The sequence below is a fragment of the Biomphalaria glabrata genome, chromosome 9 (assembly GCF_947242115.1).
Source record: "Biomphalaria glabrata chromosome 9, xgBioGlab47.1, whole genome shotgun sequence".
NCBI classification, from domain to species: Eukaryota; Metazoa; Mollusca; class Gastropoda; family Planorbidae; genus Biomphalaria; species Biomphalaria glabrata.
This window is the reverse complement of record NC_074719.1, coordinates 29,757,949-29,783,030: the sequence shown is the minus strand read 5'-3', so window position 1 is coordinate 29,783,030 and position 25,082 is coordinate 29,757,949. Positions and strand designations below refer to the sequence as shown.

At 38.4% G+C, this 25,082-nt stretch overlaps 1 protein-coding gene across 6 annotated transcripts in view; it reads right to left on the bottom strand.

Moving 5' to 3' along the window:
- Positions 1 to 25,082, bottom strand: part of LOC106069601 (cytosolic phospholipase A2-like) — a 121,302-nt gene that overhangs the window by 28,427 nt on the left and 67,793 nt on the right. For 4 of the 6 annotated variants that reach the window (XM_056042281.1, XM_056042279.1, XM_056042280.1 and 1 more), the window contains exons 5-10: positions 14,972 to 15,118; positions 11,308 to 11,423; positions 10,803 to 10,840; positions 7,620 to 7,752; positions 6,692 to 6,828; positions 261 to 480 (exon numbers count right to left, since the gene is read on the bottom strand). In XM_056042281.1, coding sequence (XP_055898256.1) covers positions 261 to 480; positions 6,692 to 6,828; positions 7,620 to 7,752; positions 10,803 to 10,840; positions 11,308 to 11,423; positions 14,972 to 15,118 — 791 coding nt within the window. Of the gene's footprint in view, positions 1 to 260; positions 481 to 6,691; positions 6,829 to 7,619; positions 7,753 to 10,802; positions 10,841 to 11,307; positions 11,424 to 14,971; positions 15,119 to 25,082 lie in introns of those variants that run through there. The other 2 variants (XM_056042278.1, XM_056042282.1) reach the window with 2 other exon arrangements.

Genomic DNA, 25,082 nt, shown 5'->3' with positions numbered 1-25,082 from the left:
ACATAACTTTCTATGTGACATGATGAGAACATAACTTTCTATGTGACATGATGAGAACATAACTTTCTATGTGACATGATGAGAACATAACTTTTTATGTGACATGATGAGAACATAACTTTCTATGAAAAAGGAATTATTAAATTATTGACTAAAACATTAGTATTTTAAAAGATGAATCTAATTCTTCTTCAAATATAAATGTCTTAAAAAAACAACTATTTTGTAGTTCAATCTAAACTATAAACTCTAAAACTCACATCTTTTAATAGTGTATTTCCAACCAAATGGCCAAATAAATCAGTAAATGATACAGGTTCACCTCTGCTTCTTTTTTTCCAAACCTCTTTCACAAATGTAATGCCTTTAGATTTAAAAAGCCATAAAAAACTGTGATCTATATTATTTCGGAGTTCAATTCTCTGTTCACTTGGTGAAAGACCTGGCCATTTAGAGTGGGAATAAAGCTGAGATAGATACCTGTAATAGTTTATTGCACAATGTTAATGGTATTCATACTGGTAGAAAAAACAAAAACATTCATATTGCATACATGTTGTTGGTAAGAAATAAATTCCTTGATGTAAGTTAAATAGCAAAGTCTAAAACTAAAATCTACCAACAAACAAGTTTTTCAATTTTAATATTCGTTTTGCTTCAATTCAAACATGCTCAAGATGATGAGTTAAATTCTAATAAATAATTAATAAAATAAAAGATAAAAAAAGGAGTCTCACATCTTTAAAATGTATAACTAGTTAAAACTCCACAAGAGGTCATAATGACCTCTGACTTTCCCATGCAAGGATAAAGGAGAAGGGCAGGGCGTAAGGCTAGCAATCTCCACCCTGGAAACTAAATAGCTACAGAAAGCAAACGAAAGATAACTGAAAACTTTTTCATGAGAGCATAAGGCTCTCCTTCCCAAAGAATTATGAAGAAAAGTGTGAAAAAAGCTGCTCAACAAAATATCCTTCTAGCTACAAGGAAACCAATACATAGGGACATGGAATGTGAGGACCATGTATGAAAGTGGAATATCAATGCAGGTGGCAGTTGAAAGGAGAAAGAACATCATCTCAGCTTGAGAACTTTTATTGTACTCTAGCCAAGAGGAGAATGTTGCTTCACACTTCAATGAGCAGGGCTTATGTTATCAACCAAGCACAAAAGGATGGGAAGCCCATGGACCCAGGAGAATTACAGCAACCTTTAGAATCAGTTTAGAACTAACAAGCAGAAAATACATCTGAATCTAATTCAATGCGATGTCCCCACAAATGATGGTGATGAGGAGGATAAAGATCAGTTCTACAGTAGGTCGCAAAGGATCCTTGGTACATAGCCAGACAAGGATGTTACTGTCCTAATGGGAGACTTCAATAGAAACATAGGAGGTGGTAACTCCGGACACAAGGAGATCATGGGCAGCCAAGCTCTTGGAGAAATAAAACAAAAACAGAGAAAGATTCCTTAATGCTCTAAACAACTAGTTTATAGGAGGCAGTTTAGTTTACCACAAAGGATCCATACAAACATTTGGAGATCACCAGACAATAGGACTCAAAAACCAGAGCCACCATATTTGTATCAGCAAAATGATTAGATGTTAGGGTAAGAAGGGGGTGGGGGTAGACCATCATGTAGTGGTAGCTTAAAGTCAAGTCAATGAAAAGGAAATATTGTGTCTGACTTTTCATTGGTGCCAAGTAAGAAAGGCTGGATGTAAGAGATAAAGTACTTCAGGAAATCAGTGAACACTTTAGACAATGATAAAGTACTTCAGGAAATCAGTGAACACTTTAGACAATGATAAAGTACTTCAGGAAATCAGTGAACACTTTAGACAATGATAAAGTACTTCAGGAAATCAGTGAACACTTAAGACAATGATAAAGTACTTCAGGAAATCAGTGAACACTTAAGTCAATGATAAAGTACTTCAGGAAATCAGTGAACACTTAAGACAATGATAAAGTACTTCAGGAAATCAGTGAACACTTTAGACAATGATAAAGTACTCCAGGAAATATGTGAACACTTAAGTCAATGATAAAGTACTTCAGGAAATCAGTGAACACTTAAGACAATGATAAAGTACTTCAGGAAATCAGTGAACACTTTAGACAATGATAAAATACTCCAGGAAATATGTGAACACTTAAGTCAATGATAAAGTACTTCAGGAATGAGTTTGAGTTTTTGGCACATCGGCACACTTTAGGCCAGTGGCGTAGCTAGAGTATATGATGCCTGGTGCGGTACCTCATTTTGATGCCCCCCCCCCAAAAAAAAAAAAAAAAAAAACTAATTAATAACATTGCAAAACCTGTTCAAAATATTATGTATTCATAAATCAAATATTTGTTGTCCATATGTTTCCTACTCTCAGGCGAACTTCAAGTTCCGTCCAAGTAAGCGATGATTGAATGTGAGCTCTGCTGGTCTCGTGTTTTTCTATTTTCGGGGATAACCTCCACAACTCATTGAATCCATCTTTGGATTTAAATGAAGATGATGAAATCTTAACAAACGTGGCCCCTTTACATTTAAGGAGGGAGAAGGCGGTACTTACGGCCTACGAGCGCTACAAAAGGGGCGACTATAGGCTACCCACCACAATCTTAGTGCAACAGTGGAGAGAGAGGAACCGCATAAAAATGCGATCGTTCCTCCACATTGCGGCCAATTTGTCAAAATCATCTGGGCTCTCCACTGATAGAATTCCTATTAGAGGAGATTGCCAGCCCCACAAATAAACATGTCCCTTATAGGGCAAGAGGGAGCCACCAAGAGGCGATTAACACCTGCCATACTCCAAAACTTGGCATCAGCTACACTAAAGTCCTACCCATCAGATGCCATTTTCTGCTACACGGATGGGTCGGTAATGAGGGACCCCGATAGATCTGGGTATGGGGCCCTTAAAGACTACACAGACTGGACAGAACCAGAGATGCCGATTTTTCCGTCTGAGCTTAAAAGGGTTTTGAGGCGCCAGCTAGACTAGTCAGTCTTGAGCACTGTTCATCATTTTGTTTACGTTACAGTATTACAATTAACTAGTTAGTTTAAAAAAAAAAAACAACTCGTAGAAAACAAAGGTTAGCTTATTTTAAAAAAATTGACATTACAATAGAATTATTTTAAAAATTAAACTATTAAGAATCATAAAGAAATGAATAAACTAAGACAATTGTTTAGAGCTAGTGTTAAGTAATATATTTGTAAACTCAATATCTAGATTAAACAAATTGACTAAACAATGAAGTAAAAAAAGGTTGGCCTATCTTCTTCTTTATATTACAGAGCATCGATCAGTGTAGTAACAACATGTACCGTGTGTCCGAAATAAATGTAGTAAATTAGATTCAAACTGTTCTATAGCTTACATTGTATTGAAGAAATAGTCAAGGAGATGAAACAAAATAGCAACATGACTAGTTTATAAATCGTTAGTTCATATTTAAAATACAGTAGTTTATGTTTGTTCGTGTCCATACAATTAGTCGTTTTTACTGAAACGCTCAGGGAAATAGGAAATTAATACACGCTGGGAGAATTTTGGTGCCCCTCTCCACTTGGTGCCCTGTGCGGCCCGCACCACCCGCACATTGGTAGCTACGCCACTGCTTTAGGCCATGTCGTGCACGTAATCCCACAAGAGCTAAATTTTATATAGTTAAGCCATTAAAACCAAGGTCTATTCACAGTTAAAATAGTAAAGGTTGTAAAAATTTACTAATTTAATAAAAATCTTTTGTAAATATTATATATTCACGATTTCACAAATCAAACCTTCGCAGACAACCCCATCTCCCAGACAAAGCCCAGTACCTTCCCAGGGTCGACACTGTCGAACAGTGTTTTTAAGTTGTGCGCTCTAAAAAAATTCCCCTTAGTATCCTGGTATCTGAGGCAATCAATGAGGATATGTTCCACGGTGAGACGAGAGTCACTCTCTCTTCAGCACAAAGGAGTGTGTGATGTAGGTATGGCCAATCCTAAGTCTGGACATGGTCGTGCTTTCACGCCTTGTCAGACCTTTAGATGTAGGCCGCCACCTGACATCCGCCACAACCTGTCTAAGTTTGTTGTGGGTCTCAGCCTCCCACCGATCCTGACACTCTCGATAGGTGGCAAAGGCAATACTTTGTCTCAGGTCCGAGCAGGGAATTTGAGTTCCTGACACCGCTTGATTTAGGGCTCTCTTTGCTTCTCTGCCGTTTCGTTTGTACTTCAGGAAATCAGTGAAGACTAAGACAATGATAAAGTACTTCAGGAAATCAGTGAAAACTAAGACAATGATAAAGTACTTCAGGAAATCAGTGAAAACTAAGACAATGATAAAGTACTTCAGGAAATCAGTGAAAACTTAAGACAATGATAAAGTACTTCAGGAAATCAGTGAAGACTAAGACAATGTTGAAATAGATGGGAAAAGTCAAAGAAATACATGCCAGGAGAACTTAGGAAAAGTAAAATATGCACACAAAGAATGGATCAGAGACAATCTCAAGGATTAATGTCAGGAAAAAAAAGAAATCCATACTCAACAAGCCAAAACTAGAGCGACTAAAGCAATGGCAGAAGAATACTATGCAGAGGCCCACAGAGCAGTAAAATCCAGTATAAAGAAGGACAAAAAGGGATTACATAGAGGAACTTGCAAAGCAAGCAGAACAAGCAGCATACTATGGCAACTTGAAAATGTAATCTTTCCAAGCGAGAACATTCAAGAAGCCAGAAAAACCTGTAAAATACAAGCAGGGCAAAACTACTAATAGCTTTGTAAAAAAGATGAAAAGATCATTGGAATATTTCCATGAATTGAATAGACCAAATCACCCTGACACAGAGCCAGCTATTTGTGTTCTTCCAACAAACTATGATAAGCCTACTAGAGAAGAAATTAAGAGGGCTATCAGAAAAGTGAAAAAAAATGGAAGGGCAGCAGAACCTGATAACATTCCAGCAGAAGCCTTGAAAGCAGACAAAGAATGTTCAGCAGAACTGCTCTAACAGCTTTTTGGTAGGATATTGGAGGAGGAGGACATACTGGCAGATGGAAAGAAGGATACTTAATAAAGCTCCTCAAAAATGATGATTTCAGCAACGTAATAATTACAGAGGAATCACACTTCTTTCAGTCACAGGAAAAATCTTCAATCATGTTCTCTTAGAGAGAATTAAGAATCTAGAATAAGCTGAGAGATGAAGAGGCCGGTTTAAGAAAAAACAGATCTTACGCAGAACAAATAACTACCCTACGAATCATAGAAAAATAGCTGGAATGGAGTTCCCCATTGCTTGTTAGTTTTGTGAACTACAAGAGAGCCTTTGACAGCATGAATAGTACTTCTTCGACATTGTGGCATTCAGAAAAATGATTGGATTATGACAACATCCACCAACAGACACAGGCATAGGATACAATGGACGTTATGGAACAGCTCTAGGATTTTGACTTTGTAGTTGACATCGCACTTCTTTCTCACAACTAACAACAAATGCAGGAAAGACTTAGTGGCATACTCATCAATAAAATCTGGGTTGGTTATCAACAAGGATAGGACACAGATAATGAAGATAAACTTAGCCAACATAGAACCCATTTCTTTGGATGGCTGTCCCTTGGAGAAAGTAGAATCCTTCTCTTACTTGAGTAGCATCATAGATGAAAGAGGTGAAACAAATGCTGATATCAAGGCAAGAGTTGGAATAGCAAGGCTCGCCTACATACAGCTCAAGAAAATCTGGACGATAAGAGAAATTTCCCGGACAACAAAGATTAATTTAATCTCTAATTCAAATGTTAGGGCCATTTTTACTTTATGGAGCCAAGACCATAAGAACAACTAAAGCAGCCATTAAGAAAGTGCTAAATTTTATTTTATTAACAGCTGTTTGCATAGGATCCTTCACATTCATTGTCCCGACACCATTGTCAGTAATAATATCTTGCCAAGAACCAACCAAATTCCTGTAAAAGTAGAAATCAGAAAGAGAAGATGGGGCTGGATTGAGCACACTTTGAGCTAATCACAAACTAGCCTCAAAAGGCAGGCATTGAAGTGGAATCCACAAAGCAAGAGAAAAAGAAGGTATCCTAGGAGCACCTGACAGACACACTAAAGTTTGGTTACAACTGAAACAAGGATGGCTTAAGACAGGGGACTATGGAGATCTAGTGTAGGCGGCCAATACTTCAATAAGGCTGATGTGCTGTAAGTAAGTAAACAATAACTAGTTAAACAAATCTATATGTTTGTTGTGGGATGTGTGACTGAACCTACTTGATTGAATTTGAATCCCATCACAAGGCAGAGTTGTGCTTGCTGAGGCAGAGGAAACCTCCCCCAGATATCCCACCCCACAGGTCTACCAAAGAGATTGGACCAGAGTGCACTGAGTATGCTGGACCAGAGTGCTCTGAATATGCTGGACCAGAGTGCACTGAGTATGCTGGACCAGAGTACGCTGAGTATGCTGGATCAGAGTGCAATGAGTATGTTAGACCAGACTGCACTGAGCTTGCTTATAGCATGTAAGATGCCCTATACAAAAACAATTTTAAAAAAATGAAGAACAGCATTTGTTAAATTCCATATTTCCTAATTGACTTCAAGTACCAGTACACCTTACCAAGCAGATCCAGAACTAATTGACTTCAATTACCAGTACACCTTACCAAGCAGATCCAGAAAGTCCACCAATATATGTGGTCATATCTAAAATGCCTAACTCAGACAATGCTGACATGACACCACTATAAGCAACCATGGCACGAAATCCTCCACCTGAGCCAATAATACCTATAACTGGAACCTGTCAAGATAAACATAAAATAAAATAGAGAGTAGCACGAAGTCAGTCATTCAAAGACCTTGTAAAAAGGTCTAGACCTTTAATAAATACAGAATAAACTTTATTAGCACAAAGGAAATGCCTTTGACAATTGTGTCAATTGAACTCATCAAATAAAGTTGTATTAAATGCACAGTTACATACGATCAATGTATAGTAATTGAACAATAACAAACATTCAAAGGGCTGCGTACACAAGTTCTTTTTTATTTAATACTATTTTGACCAAGGAGACACTATTTGTGTACATATTGTCAAGTGCTTGGCTTACACACTGAGGAGTCTTGAGTTTGATTCCTGGTGAAGACATTAGTTGGGACATTAGTAAAAGTGTTTGGTCACTGTGCTGGCTATGTGACACCCTTGTTAACCATGGGCCACAAAGCAGTTTACCTTTACATTGCCTGCTTTATAGATCGAAAGGTTTACTTTTTCTTTCCTGGTTTTCTTTTTGCAATGGTAAAAGAATAAAATGTAAAAACATTGTTTACTTTCTTCTAACTAGACCAAAATAAAAAATTATAAGTTGAAATATTTAAGCGGGTAAAACTGTCTACATGCAACAGCAAAAGTAATTTATAAACATAAACCTCTGAAAAGATGCCATTATTTAAAAAAAATATTTTTGTTAGTTTCTTCTTCACTAATAATAATTGTTACATATAATAATAAATATAATTTTCTAATTTTAATTTCCAGTGAATTTTTATGGAGATAAAAATGTAATTTATATATATTACACACATAAATACCTCTTTATAATTTTTTGGAGCTCCAAATCCAAAATGAGTTTTCATGGCTTTGTGTATTTGTCTTTTTCTTTTATCAATAAACTGTTTCTCTTCCTGACATAATGTTAGGCTGTACCGAAGATCTGCATGTTCACTTAAACAAATGAAAAGTTGTATTGAGTTAATTGGGAACAAAAAAAAAAGCACGAGCTAAGTATAATTATTGTGAGACTGCATTAATATTGACTAAATATTTCTACTCAAAGTAATCCACCTTTTTAAAAAAAATCCTTTTACATTAGAGGTATTTCCTCTTTAAGTTAAACTACAGTACAATACACCATACATCTATTATACATTTTTAAGCCTTTTTTTTTAAAGATAGATTCACCTTCACCTATCCCTTAAACCGTTGGGGTACCTCTCTGTCTTTTGCCTTAGATAGAATTTATTGGAATGAAAGGCCTGTCCATCCTTTGATATTGTCTTCCCATCACTTTCTCTGTTTGCCTCTTTCTCTTTTTCATGCGAGCTCTGAGAAGCTTGTCATAAGGCCATAGAGTTAACGTTTGCATTGTTTGGCCAGTAGTTAGCAAGCCATCATGGGCTCCACTGCTGTTTTAACCATGTCTCTTCATTTGTGTTGAGGTCTTGAATGGGATACCTAGGATCTTTCTGTTGCTAGTATCCTCAAGATCTGCAGTCAGCTTACAGAGTCGCAAGCATATAAGAATGTGTCTAAGGAGCACATCAGTCTGATTTGAGTATCGGAAGCTAGGCCTGTCTTTCCAGATTGTTTTGAGTTTTGTAAGTGTAGCAATTTGCCAAAACAAAAGCTCTTTTTGTGACGGTATGCACCGGTACGGCGTACCGGCACCTTGTTCAATGTGGGGAAAAATTATTACTTTTCTTGTATTTTAACATTTATTATGCAATCCATCACTAAGTACCGGCACTTTTTTTTTTTTTTTTTTTTTTTTTTTTTTTACAAAAAAGCACTGTTTAAAACTATTGACACTTGTTAGCTTTTTGCCTCCAATACTGATGTCCCTTTTAGAGCCATGTTGGCTATTGATCATAATTGTTTTTCTGCATTGATTCGCATTCCATATGCTACAGAAGTCTTGTCTATGTGCATCACCAAGTCAACTAGTTCTTCTGTCCCTGCTAGGCCATCTATGTCGTCTGCAAAACGCAAGTTAATAATTCTTCTTCCTCCAATGCCTTCGTAGCCGTTGAGAGCATCTTCCATTATAGGAAGATATTGAAAAGTGAAAGAAGGCAGCCTTGTCTCACTCCCAATGGGGTTTTAAACCAGTCTCCAATGTTGTTGTTGAAGTACACTGCACTAGTGACCTGCTTATAGAGGTTTTAGATTACTTTTATTATGTTTTGATTTAGATGTCTAAAACCCACTTGTTCTTCTGATATAGTTTGTCAGCTATTGCTTTTAGCTAGTTAATATAATTTTTAACAGAAATTTGCTGGATAGCTTTCAAGGCTGATGGTACAGTAGTTTTGGCAGAGATCCCTTTTTTGGAAGAGTGAGGATGAGTGATTGGATCCAGGACTTGAGCCATTCTCCTGATTGCCAGATATTGTTGCAAATCTTTAAAGTGTGTTTATCATAGAAGTTCACCAGGAATGTTTTCCACTGCGGCAGATTTTACCTTTTCAAGGCTTTCAATGCTGATGCTAAATCTGAGTGAAGAATATGATATTCATGGGTGTTGGATACTTAAAGTAATTCGGGATCTCTCTCCTGAAATTTCAAAGTTGTGCAACTCTAACAGTGCTCAGTTCATCGTCTTATAACATCTTTGTCCTCAATCAGACATCTATTGTTTTGTTTTGTGGTAGTTCTTTGCTTTGAGATGGTGAGGTCCTTGACCAGTGAATATACTTTTGTTTTACTATCCACTTGTTCAGTTCTGTCATCTCCGTTTTAATTCAAACGTTGACTCTTTTGTATTGTGGGCATATTTGGGTTGGACAAGTTTCTTAAGTTCCCATTACTTGTCACAGAGTTGGAGTATATCCTCTGTTACCCAAGGTTTTTTTTTGTTGGGGGGGGGCAGAGCTTCCCTAATACCCCTAGGGCTGTACCTGTGATTACTGTGTGTAGCTTATTGACTTGTGTGTCGATATCCTGATCATTGTAGTCCAAGATATTGAGGGCTGCAAAGCATCCTCCTATTTGTGCCTAGAATATGACAATGATTTGGGATCTTTCAATCCAGGTCAAATTTTATCCTTGTTTTGCTACCCTTTTTTTAGATCCAATTTGAAGGTCATCACAACAATGTCATGGTCGCTTCTAATGTCAGCGCCCAGGAAAATTTCTTGTTTTGGCCGTATGGATGCTTGCCTTAAAATGCTGCTGCACCATGATATAGTCGATCTGGTTCCCCATTGAAACTATGCCATGTGGTTATTCATGATTTTTTGTGACAACCTAATGTGTTAGCCAGTAAGAGGTTGTTGTACTCCATTCATAAAGTGCAGTGAAGAGTCATCTGCCGAAATTGAAAAAGACTAAATGTGGCTCAACAAAGATGGCTAAGACGGATTTTAGGAGTCAGTTATAGAGATCGGTCTCAACCAAAGAAATCCTATGCTGAACTGGGAGTCGACCCCTTAGTAAGGTTGTGACAGAGCGTCACATGAGGTTTGCGGGACTTGTTCTCCGACAAAATGAATTACGCTTAATAAGAGTTGCGATTACATGAAGGCCATTTCGAGGAAAGCGCAAACAGGGACATCCTAGTACAACCTGGCGCCACACTTTCATGGAGGTCCTCAGAGAAGGTAGGAAGAGGCTTCAGACATTGCCAGTGACAGATTTTTGTGGAAGGAGCTTGCCGCCCAATGAGCCGAACGGCGCGGGAGGATCTAAGTCAGTAAGAATAGTACATAAAGTTTTTTTTTTTTTATTTTTAATAGCAGGATAATGCACTGTAGATACCTCAGGAAGAACCTATTCGAGGGTACAATAAACGTCTTCCAAAAGAATGATGGGTCAGAATGTAATAAAGATTAATTATGTACACACACACACACATATTTTTTGCGGGGGGGGGGTTGGAAATATTCCTGGCCGCCCATGATATATATATATACTAATAATATATATATACATGCCACAGATATATTAAATATATATAAGTACGTTAATCAAAAACAAAATATATCTATACAACTTACTTGATTTCCCCCCATATTTCTATGTCTACTTCTGATGTCTGAAAAAGACCATTTTCAAACTGATTACCTTGGACCACTAGTTTATGAGTATTTCTAATAAGTAGGACTTATTAGCTGATCTATAACTTTTGAGATTAGTCGATATAAGAATTAAATATATAGTATATATAGCTCGCAGGTAAAAAGAAAATGGGGGTTCCAGAGAGCAAAAAGAGTGAGAGACATAGACAGAAATGGAATAAGAGAGCGAGCCATAAAGTTCACTGTAACAGATCCTTCATTACAATCCACAAAACGAAAAGAAGGAAAGAAGGGGGAGTACTGGACCTAGGTATTTCTATATACAGATTGTGAGCGGATTCACAAAGTCCAACTTCCTTAAGGAAGAATATGAGTTTATGGTTTTGTTGGTAATGCTTTCCTTTTTCTTACTTAGTTTTTTTGTATCATTATTTTGGTTTGGTGGGTGGTGGCCCTAATAGATTACATAAACTGTTTAGTTAACCTCATTAAAGTTGATTGTCTTTTTAAGTCTTGAATTAATTGGCAGTGGCTTTAGTGGCAGAGACATTGTGGCCAGATGCTCATCAACTGTATAATTAGCATCCATTAGTGACATTTCTGAAATATAAATGAGTTGGTTTAAATTACATTTTTTAAAAATAATTATAATCATATATATATATATATATATATATATATATATATATATATATATATATATATATATATATATATATATATATATATCGAGAGGGAGAGAGAGAGAGAGAGAGATATACGATGGGTGTAGCCTGGATTGACAGTAGCTACCATTCCTTTAGCAGATGTGAGCTCCCCCAGCAGGGTCCAGGGTGGATCCCTGGTACTAAGCAGAATTTTTAAATATGCATTTTATGAGGTGTGCCCAGTGCAGTATCCTGCTTTAAAAAATCTAACCTAATCTGCTACTCACTACACTTTAAACTGTTCAAAGCCCACCGACTGGTAGAAATTTGGGTAGGGAAAGAGATAGAATCTTAAAATACCTCATTGCTACATTCAAGAGGTAACTATAGTTTTGCTTTGTTGTTTTTTTATATGGAAGTTTGAACCTCAGCCCTATCCATAATTGGGTAACAGTATTTTGCTTTAGATTTTCTATATGAATGGAGTCCAGTGACTTGGGATGGGTTGAACCTGAAATCCCCCTCTCTGTCATAATGGAACTAGGTATTAGTAGTTTAAATTGGCTTTAGTTTTTTTTTTTGGAAAAGAGGAAGAAGGAGGTTACGTTTAAAAAAAAAACCTGGGTGATATCATGACAATGGTAGTTTCGGTCAAATTTTAAAATAGTAAATGGGGATTTAACCTCAAATAGGCAACTGGTTATGTTATGGCATATGGCATTAGGTGACTGTATTTTTGGTTTAGTATTTTATTGGAGAAAGAGAATAACCTCAAAATCCCCATTGGCTACGCTCAAAGAGTCTAGTGATTGTAGTTTTGCATTAGTTTTATTGGAATATTTTAACCTCTAAGCCCACTGGCTACACTCCAGGAATTAAATGACTAGTTTTTATATAGTACTTTTATGGATGGAGGAGGGGGCTAACTTCAAAATCCCCATTGGATACGCTCAAAGAATTGGGTGAATATAAGTTTGCTTAATTTTTATTTTTTGAAAGTGGGTTTTAACTTTTAACATATAAAAAACAACATACACACACACAAAATAATAATAATTGGTTACACTATTGGAGTTTGGTGACTGGAGTTTTTTCTTTTTTTCATTGGACATGGGTTTTAACCTATCAATCCTTTTGGCTACGTTCATGGAATTGATTTTGGTGACAGTAGTTGTTCTCTTTTTTTTTTATTGAAAGGGTGTTTTAACCTAAAAATAACCTTGGCTACAGACATGGAATTATGTACGTTTTGAGTTTATTTTGTTAATTAAAGAGAGGTTGTAACCTCAAATGACCCTTGGCCACACTCGAGGAATTCGATAACTAGCTATGATTTTTTTATTGAAGGGGGTTTTAAGTTTAAAACTTAAAATATAAAACTTAAGTTTAAAACTTTAAATCCCTTATTAGCTACTCTGATAAACTGTAGTTTAGTGAAGCTTTAGTTTTAAAAAACGAAAGAAAAATTATTTCACCAAAATCCCCCCCCCCTCCTAAACAACGCAGTGAGGATTTCATTTCGAGTGGGCAGGAGTAGATTATGGGAAGAAATACCACTGAATGATTCATTCATTCATCTACCAAATAGTCTAACCTTTTTGATGTTTATAAAAGATATATATATATATATATATATATATATATATATATATATATATATATATATATATATATATATATATATATATATATATATATATATATATATATATATATATATATATATATATATATATTCACAATCTTATCCAGAACATTCGCAAAAAATTATGGATGGAGTATGTGTGAAGGAGTATGTGTAAAGGAATATGTGTGAAGGAATATGTGTGAAGGAGTAGGCCTATGTGTGAAGAAGTATGTGTGAAGGAGTAGGCCTATGTGAGAAGGAGTAGGCCTATGTGAGAAGAAGTATGTGTGAAGGAGTAGGCCTATGTGTGAAGGAGTAGGCCTATGTGAGAAGGAGTATGTGTGAAGGAGTAGGTCTATGTGTGAATGAGTAGGTCTATATGTGAAGGAGTATGTGTGAAGGAGTAGGTCTATATGTGAAGGAGTATGTGTGAATGAGTAGACCTATATGTGAAGGAGTAGGCCTATGTGTGAAGGAGTAAGTGTGAAGGAGTAGGCCTATGTGTGAAGGAGTATGTGTGAAGGAGTAGGGTATGTGTGAAGGAGTAGGCCTATGTATGGAGGAGTAGGCCTATGTGGGAAGGAGTAGGTCTATGTGTGAAGGAGTAGGTCTATGGGTGAAGGAGTAGGTCTATGTGTGAAGGAGTATGTGTGAAGGAGTAGGCCTATGTGTGAAGGAGTAGGCCTATGTGTGAAGGAGTATGTATGGAGGAGTAGGCCTATGTGGGAAGGAGTAGGTCTATGTGTGAAGGAGTAGGTCTATGGGTGAAGGAGTAGGTCTATGTGTGAAGGAGTATGTGTGAAGGAGTAGGCCTATATGTGAAGGAGTAAGTGTGAAGGAGTAGGCCTATGTGTGAAGGAGTATGTGTGAAGGAGTAGGCCTATGTGTGAAGGAGTAGGCCTATGTGTGAAGGAATATGTATGGAGGAGTAGGCCTATGTGGGAAGGAGTAGGTCTATGTGTGAAGGAGTAGGTCTATGGGTGAAGGAGTAGGTCTATGTGTGAAGGAGTATGTGTGAAGGAGTAGGCCTATGTGTGAATGAGTATGTGTGAATGGGTAGGCTTATGTGTGAAGAAGTAGACCTATGTGTGAAGGAGTATGTGTGGAGGAGTAGGCCTATGTGTCAAGGAGTATGTGTCAAGGAGTAGGCCTATGTGTGAAAGAGCAGGTCTATGTGTGAAGGAGTATGTGTGAAGAGGTAGGCCTATGTGTGAAGGAGTATGTGTGAAGAAGTAAGCCTATGTGTGAAGGAGTATGTGTGAAGAAGTAAGCCTATGTGTGAAGGATTATGTGTGAAGGAGTATGTGTAAAGGTGAGGAAGAGAGAATGCGTGATGTTCCATTGGAAGTGTGATATTCTGAGCCAAATAAAAACTATGGAACCTATTTACTATTTGAACGCAGAGAAACTTCAAGGATACTAGATACTTAGTAGTCCTTACTACATTCCCTTTCATACCAAGCATTTGTAAGAAATGTGATGAAGTTTTTAATGCATGAAGTCCAACTAGAGTAGCGCCAGGGTCCAGCTCTATGACAGACCATATGTCTAATACCCATTAGACTTAATATCAGGGGCGTAGCTAAGATTTTCCATCTTTTTGTGGGACCCAGGGGACCCTGCATTTTGCGTAATATTTTCAAGTGAAGGCCCGGGGGGATTTTCAAATTCTCCCCCCTCCTCCCCCACCCTAGCTACGCCACTGGTGTAAGTGAAATCAGGGAAGCTAAAAATCCTGAGTAAAAAATCCCAAGCAAACACGAGGATTCAACCCTTGGTTTTAAAAAGACAATGTGTGATCTTAGAACATATTTGTAACCTGACATATCAGCAACATTGATGAAACCATTTATAGTTCAATAAACTTTCCTTACCAAGTGTATGTTCTTGTTCAGGGTCTAGCCAAAATGTAAACGTTTCTTGCCACTCTGGATTTATGTCATTATCTTTAACTGATGTCTTTTTCCAAGAATATGGTGAGTTGGCTAATGTTAGAATCACGTATGGGTCTGGTGTATCAACTAAATTAACAGATTATTAAATCATTTTTAGAAACTTAACACTAACGAGAAAAAGTTCAAGCAAAGACAAAACAATGAATGTGTTTTAAATTTAAAACACTTGATCACACCATTAATATCAAACTACATTCTGTACTATAAACATAGTTCTAGATTTGCTACTCTAACAGCTCTAGATCTAGAACTGCTTATTGGACACATCCAAGTATCACAAATAATGTTTTAGCCTAAGACGAGCTCAATTTGAAGATGACTACATCTCAGCACAAACCTCCCACAGGACGGTGGGGGATTTTGACGGTGCTTATTGGATACATCCAAGTATCACAAATAATGTTTTAGCCTCAGACGAGCTCAATTTGAAGATGACTACATCTCAGCACAAACCTCCCACAGGACGGTGGGGGATTTTGACGGGAAGAGTTTGAACCCAGGACCATCTAGAATATTCTAGAAGACAGTTCAGATTGCATACCACACCACCATTGTAATAGACACACTAACAACTACTATAATCTTCATACATCACAATATTAGTTTCACATTCTTATAGCCTTCACTCCAGCATCCTGTTGTTGTTTTTTTACCCATTTTCACCCAGTCCTGACCTATTTGCTTAGCTTTTCACTCATCCATGTACAAAAAAGGTCAACTGGTCATTTCATACACAGTCAAACACAATACACTACAAGTTACTCAAAACAAAAACACTATCACAACCATATAATAATAATAATAATAATAAGGCTTGTCTTCGAGTCCGAAGATTAGTGAGAAGTGCAGCATTTCCCGTGGCTGCGCAGCCCCAGCTGTAACCTACATATTTTGCTACATCCAGGGCAAGCATAACCATTGTCCCCAGGTGGTCGATTTAGATTTTCTTTTCGCCATCCAAATTAATGTATTAAATGGATATTGAAATACATTAGACAATGATTAAAACATTTATTTACTTTTTACGTATATTACTTTTTTTTATAAACATTTTAATACCATGTATACTTAAGTTATATAACAATATATATATATATGTCTCTCTGTGTGTGTGTATGTGTTTCAGTTTTTCATGTGTCTTTGGAGCCCTATTGTGGAGAGACAATCCTGTTCGCTTTAGTAGTAGAGGAGCCGGCCATTTATCGTATGGCACGTTTTTCTTCCAAAGCTGAGGCCAATGTTTTTTCACTGTCCATAGCTTTCTTGTCCACCGTCTCTCTTCCATTATTGCGGTCTAGGGCTATATCTTCCCAATGGTCAGTATCAATATTCACTGTTTTGAGGTCCCGTTATATTACATCCACTTAAAGGAGGTGTGGGGGCGACCAGTTTTTCTTGAGCCAGACGTGACTTGCCCGTACAGAATGACTTTTGGGATGCGATTGTCCTCCATCCAGTGAACATAACCAACCCAGCGCAGGCGGGATTGTCTTTGGACTGTAAAGATGCTGGGAAGACCCGTTCGCGCAAGGATCTCAGTATTGCACACTCTCTCTTGCCATGTGATTTCAAGATACTTTGGAGGCAGCGTAAGTGACATGAGTTTAGTTTTCTCTCTTGTTTTGCGTAGGTAGTCCACGACTCGCTGCGCACAGCATCTTATCCAGAACGCATGCCTTGTAGACCTCCATTTTGGTCGCTGTAGTGAGCTTCTGGTTTTTCCAAACTCTTGGTCTGAGTATAGCGAAGGTTGATGCGGCCTTCCCTATACGTTTTTCGATTTCCACTTCTAGAGACAGATCACCTTGAATTGTAGCAGAATTCATTTACGGCATCCAGATTGTTATCGTTAATGAGATAGAGGGTGGTGCTGTAGCAGGTGTTCTCATAACATTTTTTTTCTTTGTGCTAATCGGTTAAGTCATACTCTTAGCATGCATGAGAGAAATGGTACATTAGTGACTGAAGCTCCTCTTGTGAGTGTGCCACTACTGCTGCCTCGTCCACGAATAGCATATCTCTTATGAGAGTGGTTCTGATTCTAGTGGTGACCCTCAGTTATTTAGAAGTTTGCCATCAAATCTGGCATGGAGATAGATGCCTTTGGAGGCGTGGGGAATTAACAGTGAAAAGTGTGTTCCGAAGAGAGTTGGGGCCAGGACACATCTTTATTTAACTCCACTGTTTATACTGAAATTTTCGGAGAAGGAGCCGTTGAACTGCACCGTACCCATCATATTTTGCTGAAAGGCGCCAATTACATTTAGCAGCTTGGGTGGACAGCCTATTATCTGTACAATTTTAACCCACGAAGCGTCGTCGGCCGATTATATCGGCCGACATTTCGTTTCTGTGGCGTCCCGGCCGATATAATCGGCCGACTTTAGACTGCTGATTTTCTATTCCAATCCACGTTTTAAAGTGACCATTTTTAAACTTCAGATCTATTAGACATTCTTCTTCCTGTCAGATCCAAAAATAGCCCATTTCCCCATCTGTTTTTGTGTTTACATTCTGATTATTCACCGGCGAATTTTTCTTGCAATGTCCGATGCTAGCCCGGGTCCATAAGATGTTACAAAACATAAAGTTTCAAATACTTTTAGTTGTTCTTTTTTAATATTACAATTAGATTTAGATCTAGGAATAATGAGAATATTTTATATATTAGATCTAGATCTATTCATGAAGAGGCCGATGATTTATGTCCGTACTGTCCGTAGTCATCTAAAGTCTAGAGTCTATATCTAGACTCTAGACTAGAGACCGGACTGGATCTGCACCTAGACCTAGTCAAAATTTAGTGAAATTTAAGACATTTTAAGATAGATTGAAGCATATTAATGATAATATTGACTTCTTTATGCATTAAGTATTCTATTTCTTCAATCTTTAAATGCTTTTAACTAAACTGAACAAAAAAAAAACGATTTTTATCTATTTTTTTTTCCTTCACTGTTAGTTGTATTAAAAGGGTAACCAAGTCACTAAAAAAAATTTTTTTTTTCAAATTTAATGGTCCATTTTTAACAAAATTATATCTATTTATAAAGGAAAATAAATGGGCTATCCAATTACATCAAAACGTTTGTTATAGCTCTAAAAATGTTTCTCACAGAGGTCAGCAAACAAGCTTTTTTGTTGATAAAAAAAATCAATCATACTAATTAGGTCAGGGTCAAGGTCAACTGATCAAATTCAGGTGTTCAATATATGATCTATAGTGTTCGCTGTCCAATTACCTTTCAGAATATATATAAAACATGGATATCAACCTTCACTTTATGGCATTTTAAGACCATTTTCTAACATGCATTAAAAATGCTAAAACTCCCCGAACGCCAGGGAAAGTTTCTTAAGACGCTTCGTGGGTTAAAGAGGCCATCTCAGCTAACTTGATCAAAGGTCTTTGTCAGGTCAATGAACGCAATGTACAAAGGCATCATTTGTTCTCTCCGCTTTTCCTTAAGTTGACGGATGGAGAAAATCATGTCAATTGTGGATCTGCCTGAGTGAAAGCCGCATTGTGATTCTGGATAGACCCGATCAGCGAGTTTTTGTAGCCTGGGAAGTATCACTCGAGCAAAGACTTTGCCTACAATGCATAAGATGGAGATTTCCCTGTAATTGTTGCAGTCGCTTCTGTCACCTTAGTTCTTGTACAGGGTGATGATTTTAGCATCCTGCAGATCCTTTGCACAGCAACTTCTTGTTAACATTTGCAGTGCAGTTCACGTAGAGGTTGGCTTAGTGTTGTTTTGCACTGTTTCAGAATATCTGAGGGGATACCATCGCATCTAGGGGCTTGGCCGGCAGCCATGTTGTCATATCTTACATTAGATTGAGGTCTTCCAACCTGCTTGGTATGGTGGATTTTTTTAATGGAGAAGATTGATCCGAAAGGAGCTAAAGAGGCGAGACATCGTAGCGTCAGGAAACAAAGAAGCCCTTGTTAGCCGTCAGAGAGAGGCCTTGAAAGAAGACCCGGACACTCACGAGTTCGAAGTGAAAACTGATCTCAGCGGAATATTGAGTGAAATGAAAAAAGAGCTTCTATGGTCAATGCAAACAAATGCGACTAGCCTGAAAATTGATATGGAGGAATTCAGAAGTAAGCTAAGGGATGAAATCGCTGCTGTGAAGTCGGAGCTTACAGTGCAGATGGAGCAAAAGATTCAAGTCCTTAGCGACGAGGTCCAGACAGTCAGAGTCAAGCTGGGCAAGGTTAAAGGCACAAAAGTAAATTCAGGGTCAAGCGAGGCAACTGGAAAAGTCAAGCCACCAATCTTCTATGGTACAGTTTCGTGGACAGTTTATAAAAGACAATTTGAGGCGGCTGCAAAAGTGAACAACTGGAGAACAAACGAAGAAAAAGCCACTGGATTAATGCTTGCGTTACGAGGAAAGGCCACTGAATTGCTCTAGATAGTAAGCGACCAGCAAGATTATGAGACACTTGTTAGAACTATGGAATTGCGATTTGGAGACGAACACATGAAGGAGGTTTATAGGGTGCAATTTAAGACTCGGCAGCAAAAACAAGGAGAGACACTACAAGAGTTAAAGGCAGACATCGAATGACTGGCACGCTTGGCTTATCCGACCCTGACCCAAGAGATCTTAGACGTTCTCGTAACGGACGCGTTTATCGATGCTGTTTATGACCGAGTTGAAGAAGGCCACAGTCTCTTTGGTCTTACCCGCCGGATGTCTGACGGTCGCAGTTGACACCACCTTGGGTGGAATGCAAGTAACTCTTTCTCCCCCCCTCTTCCACGTCTCTCTTTGATCAAAGAGATTACTCGGGTCAAGGTGCGACTCTCATCTCGAGTCAAATTCACCCACGTGAGAGATTATCTTTAGCTTTGGACATTTCCTGTTTCCGCTCGTTTCTTCCAGATCTTTATAAGGTAGGATAAGGCGGGACATACGCTCTCTCATTTCTCATTCTCGTTGAACAGTCGAATCTGGACTATTTCATACATTCTTACTCTTAGAGGAATACCTGGTGGTAAGCCGAACTTAATCACAGTTCCACTTGATTACTTTGTGCATATTTCTCACAGGATATTATCATGTGTATTTTAATATTTCATTTATATTTAATTAGTGCATTGTGTATTTCTCACTGTCGTAAGTAGAAAACATAAACATGGCATATGTATATAATTATGTATTGCATTAATCTATTAATGCTACGTTGCTCAATTGATCGTTGATGCAACCATGTATATATTTGTACGTCTTATTTTATTTCCTTTATCTCGGCTGACCGCCTTGATAATTTTACTATCGCACTAATACTGCGCTTAGAAAAGAGATATGAATTATCTCCCCTTTAGTCATTCTGCTTTGACGAGAGTTGCGTCCCTTGAATGGACGCTCTCCCCATTCAAGCTCGCTCCATTGTTTATGGCCGACGGCAATGTGTAAGCAATAGCGTCATGGTCGCTGACCATCGTCCGCCCCCCCCCCTTTCTCTTTCCACTTGTGTTGTTTATTTGAGATTATTATTTCCCCTTTTATTTACATTTTTATATTGCTACTATCTGCCATCTATTTTCCAAATCCCATTTGTAATCATCTCCTCATTGTACTCAAAAGCAATTTTACCAATCTGACGAATGCACCTCAGTCGAGGGCATCGATAAGATGCATGAGAGACATGTCCTAATTTGTCTTTATTTATCCGCAGCCTCCCTCAGGTGTCTGCCTATTTACCTACCTGAATATTTGCTGTTCAGTGTCTACTCGGCACTACTCAACTACTTGTTTGGATCACCTTCGTACTTAGTGCTATTCAGCACTGCACTACTGCCTACTTGCTATTGAGTATCATCTACTGCCTACTTGGATCTACTCAACTATTTACTTGGCGCTATCGGCTTTACCCACCTGTCAACTTATTAGGTGCGACGTCCCAAGGACCCAGAGTCTGTGCGAGACGTCATAGCTACGCCAAACCCTCTGCAATTCACTGGACTGCCAGCAGAGCTGCCCACGGTAAATCAGCTCTGCCCACAGTACACGTGTGCCCACGGTAGCCGGCCACCCGCCCTACTGTGCCCACTACAGATATCAGAACTTTGGATTGAGACTCCACAAGAACTGTATCACCCGCGTCCCTATATCCGCTCAAGCCAGGACACAGCCAGCTGCGACCCAAGCAGGACAACCAGCTAAGTTCAGAAGACAAAGTTACATACTCTCTTATTAAGTGCAAGAGTGATGATTAAATATAGTATTGATTAGAGATAGATGCAAACCCTCCACTTTTTTTATTCTTCTATGTAAATATTTATGTAAATAAATATTCTTCAATTTTTAACTTTGTATCTCTCTTTCATTGCTTGTCTCGTTGCGTGCCTGCTCCCGATTTATATGCTGATAGGTTGGTGTGTGATAGCTTCAAAAATAATCCTCCCCTTGACGTTAAACAAGCCAAACACACGTCACTTTCGCTAACCTGTCACAAGTGCGATAAAGCTAAACAACTGTTGCTAGAGTTTAAAGATATTATGCCAGACAGTGAAAATGAACGTGGCCGGACTAATATGGTAACCCATAGGATAGATACAGGTAATACTAGACCAATCCGTCAAAAACCACGGCGACTACCATTAGCAAAACAACAAGAGGCAGCTCACATGTTGGAAAAAATGAAGGAACAAGAATTATAGAGCCGTCTAACGGCCAATGGTGCTCGCCTGTTGTTCTAGTTCAAAAAAAAAAAAGATGTATCTCTGCGTTTTTGCGTTGACTACAGGGTTTTAAATAACGTCACACAAAAAGACAGCTATCCACTGACGCGTATCGATGACACATTGGACACTCTTTCTGGGGCTCATATATTTTCAACCCTAGATCTCAAAAGCGGCTACTAGCAAGTAGGTCTACACCCTGATAGCTTTCTCCACTGGAAACAGACTATGGCAATTTACGGTTATGCCTTTCGGGCTCTGCAATGCACCGGCAACTTTTGAGAGACTGATGGAATAAGTTTTGAGGGGCTTAAATTGGAATGCTTGCCTTGCTTACCTAGATGACATTATAGTCTGTGGAAAGACATTTGATGAACACATACATAACTTGAGGGAAGTGATGTAGCGTATTCGAAGTGCGGGAATGAAACTAAATCCGAAGAAGTGCTCATTCTTTAAGAGGAAAGTTAAATATCTGGGACATATTGTATCCAAAGCACAGATCCAAAAAAAACGGAAGTCGTCAAGCACTGGCCTACACCTACTAATCTTCATGAGCTTAGAAGCGTCTTGGGTCTTTGCAGCTACTACTTAACTTACTTAGACTTAGGTCCTCCCGCGCCGTTCGGCGCATTGGGCGGCAAGCTGTCTCCATAAAGATCTGTCATTTGTAATGTCTGAAGCCTCCTCCCATCTGGTGTCCTCTGTTCTGAGGTCCTCCATGAATTTGTGGCGCCAAGTAATAAGAGGACGTCCCTGTTTGCGCCTTCCTCGTATTGGTTTCCATGTTATCGCAACTATCGCTACTACAGACGCTTTGTACCCAGTTTTTCCACTATCGCTAGAGCCCTTCACCAATTGATTGAGAGAAAGACGCAATTTCAATGGAAGAATTGCCAAGAAGCTTTTGAAAGATTGAAAGAGGCTCTCGTCTCATCACCCGTTTTGTCTTATCCTCTACCAGGTATTGTGTTTCAACTTGACACGGATGCTAGCAATACAGGGATCGGTGCTGTCTTATCACAGGAAGTGGACGGTAGCGAGAGAGTGGTAGCCTACTTTAGCCGAAGTTTGTCAAAAGCTGAGCGAAATTATTGAGTGACTAGGCGTGAGCTGCTAGCTGTGGTGGACTCCATTAAACATTGTCACAAGTATCTCTATGGACAAAGATTTAAGTTGAGAACAGACCATGCGGCCCTCCAATGGCTACTTTCCTTCAAGATTACAAGTAGCTAGATGGTTAGAAAGGCTACAGACGTGTGATTTCGAAACACAACACAGGAAGGGACAAGCCCATTCGAGTGCCGACACTTTATCACGACGACCTTGTAAGCAGGAGTGTAAGCATTGCACAAAAGTAGAAGGGAAAACAAGAGCCCTGGATTGTAGGCGGCTGGAGCTTAGTGTATCAGCATCTTGGTCTGAGGAGACGATAAGCAGAGAACAAAAGGATGACAAAGATATATCCCCAATTTTGCAATGGAAGGAAGTTGGACAACGCCCTTATTGGCATCAAATTTCTAGTACAGGAGAGATTACCAAGGCTTACTGGGCACAATGGGAGTGTCTGGTGATAGACAACGGCGTCCTAAAACAGATATGGGAATCCACCGATGGGACCTCGACACGAGTACAACTAGTTTTACCAAAGATTAGAATCCCAGAAGTGCTACATGAAATTCACAACGACTCCACATGTGGTCACTTAGGCGTTACGAAAAAAAAAACGTTAGAAAAAGTCAAAGGTTTTATTGGTGTCGGTACAAGGAAGACGTAGAAGATTGGTGCCGAAAATGTGACCGGTGTGCGGCAACTAAAGGCCCTCAACGTCGAACTAGAGGACCCGTACAACAGTACAACGTAGGTGTACCATTTGAGAGAATCGCACTGGACGTAGCTGGACCTTTTCCTGAGACTAACAAAGGGAACAAATACATTCTAGTGATTATGGACTATTTTAGTAAATGGCCTGAAGCTTTCGCGATGCCCAACCAGGAAACCACAACAACAGTCGATATTTTGGTAGGACATTGGATTAGTCGGTTTGGTGTCCCAATGGAACTACGTTCGGATCAAGGACGCAACTTTGAATCTAATCTGTTTCAGGAAATTTGTAAAATCTTGAATATCGAGAAGACGCGAACCACACCACTACACCCTCAATCGGATGGGATGGTAGAACGCTTCAACCGTACGTTGGTACAACACCTGGCTAAAATGTCAACAGAACAGCAAAATGATTGGGATGACTACATTCCCCTATTCCTCCTGTCTTATAGAGGAGTTGTTTGGTCGAGAACTTAGGATGCCAGGAGCGATTTTTTTTTTTTGGTGTGTGAAGAACTGGAGTTATGATCGTTGTTTTTTTTCAACGTAGGATTGTTTTTCTTCAATCGGTTTTTGGGATTAGGGATCTGTATATTTTAATACAACTGTGAAATTATTTCTATTACTTGGGGTATTGACTGTTCATAGTGGATTGCAATCAGAAGGATATCGGCGATCTGACGATCGTGAGTTAAGTTAATTTTCTTTAGTCTACTCCAAAGACATAACAGTATTATTAATAATTAGCTTTATAGTAGGTCACAAATAACTTATATCAGTGTTAAAAATGAAAGTGACAATGCCATTATGCCTTTTGTTCGTTGTGCTTAATAAGCGAAATATTTTTTGAAATCCTTTTTAAGACACAATCCTTATCTAAGGGAAAGAACATTGCACTATATTTCTCAATAATGTATATGTTATTTCCCTTATTCGATATCCAACAAAATTAACAATAATTAATTGAATAATTGGTTAATCTTTTTCATTGATTCATGTTTTGTTAGGTACAATAAATAATTGCTTTAAGTTTCAATTTGATCCGAGAATGGATGTGGAAGAAATAACATTTTCATTCATATTAGGGGACTAAATCATACATATTTAGTAATACTGACGGATTACTTACCCATGTTGGTATCAAGGAAAATAATTAATAACCAGTAATTAATTGAATAATTATTTTAAGACTAAGACTGCTTTATTGATCCTTATGGAAATTTGTTGTGATTACAAGGACTCTTTTCTCCTATAAAGACAACACATCTTCCTATCTGGTCTAGGCCAATGAAGAATTGTGCAAAGTTTCGACTTGATCCGAGACTGAGTGTTGGACGTGTACAAACAGTTTATCAGACAGAGTTTATATAAGCTATGTAAAAACCTGCCTCGAGATCAGCAATGCTTACTAAAACGTGAATACGAGTTTTCGAACTAATTTCTTTTTTTTTTTATAAATAAAGCATTAACGATTTTTCATTCCACATACTAGTGCAAGGTGA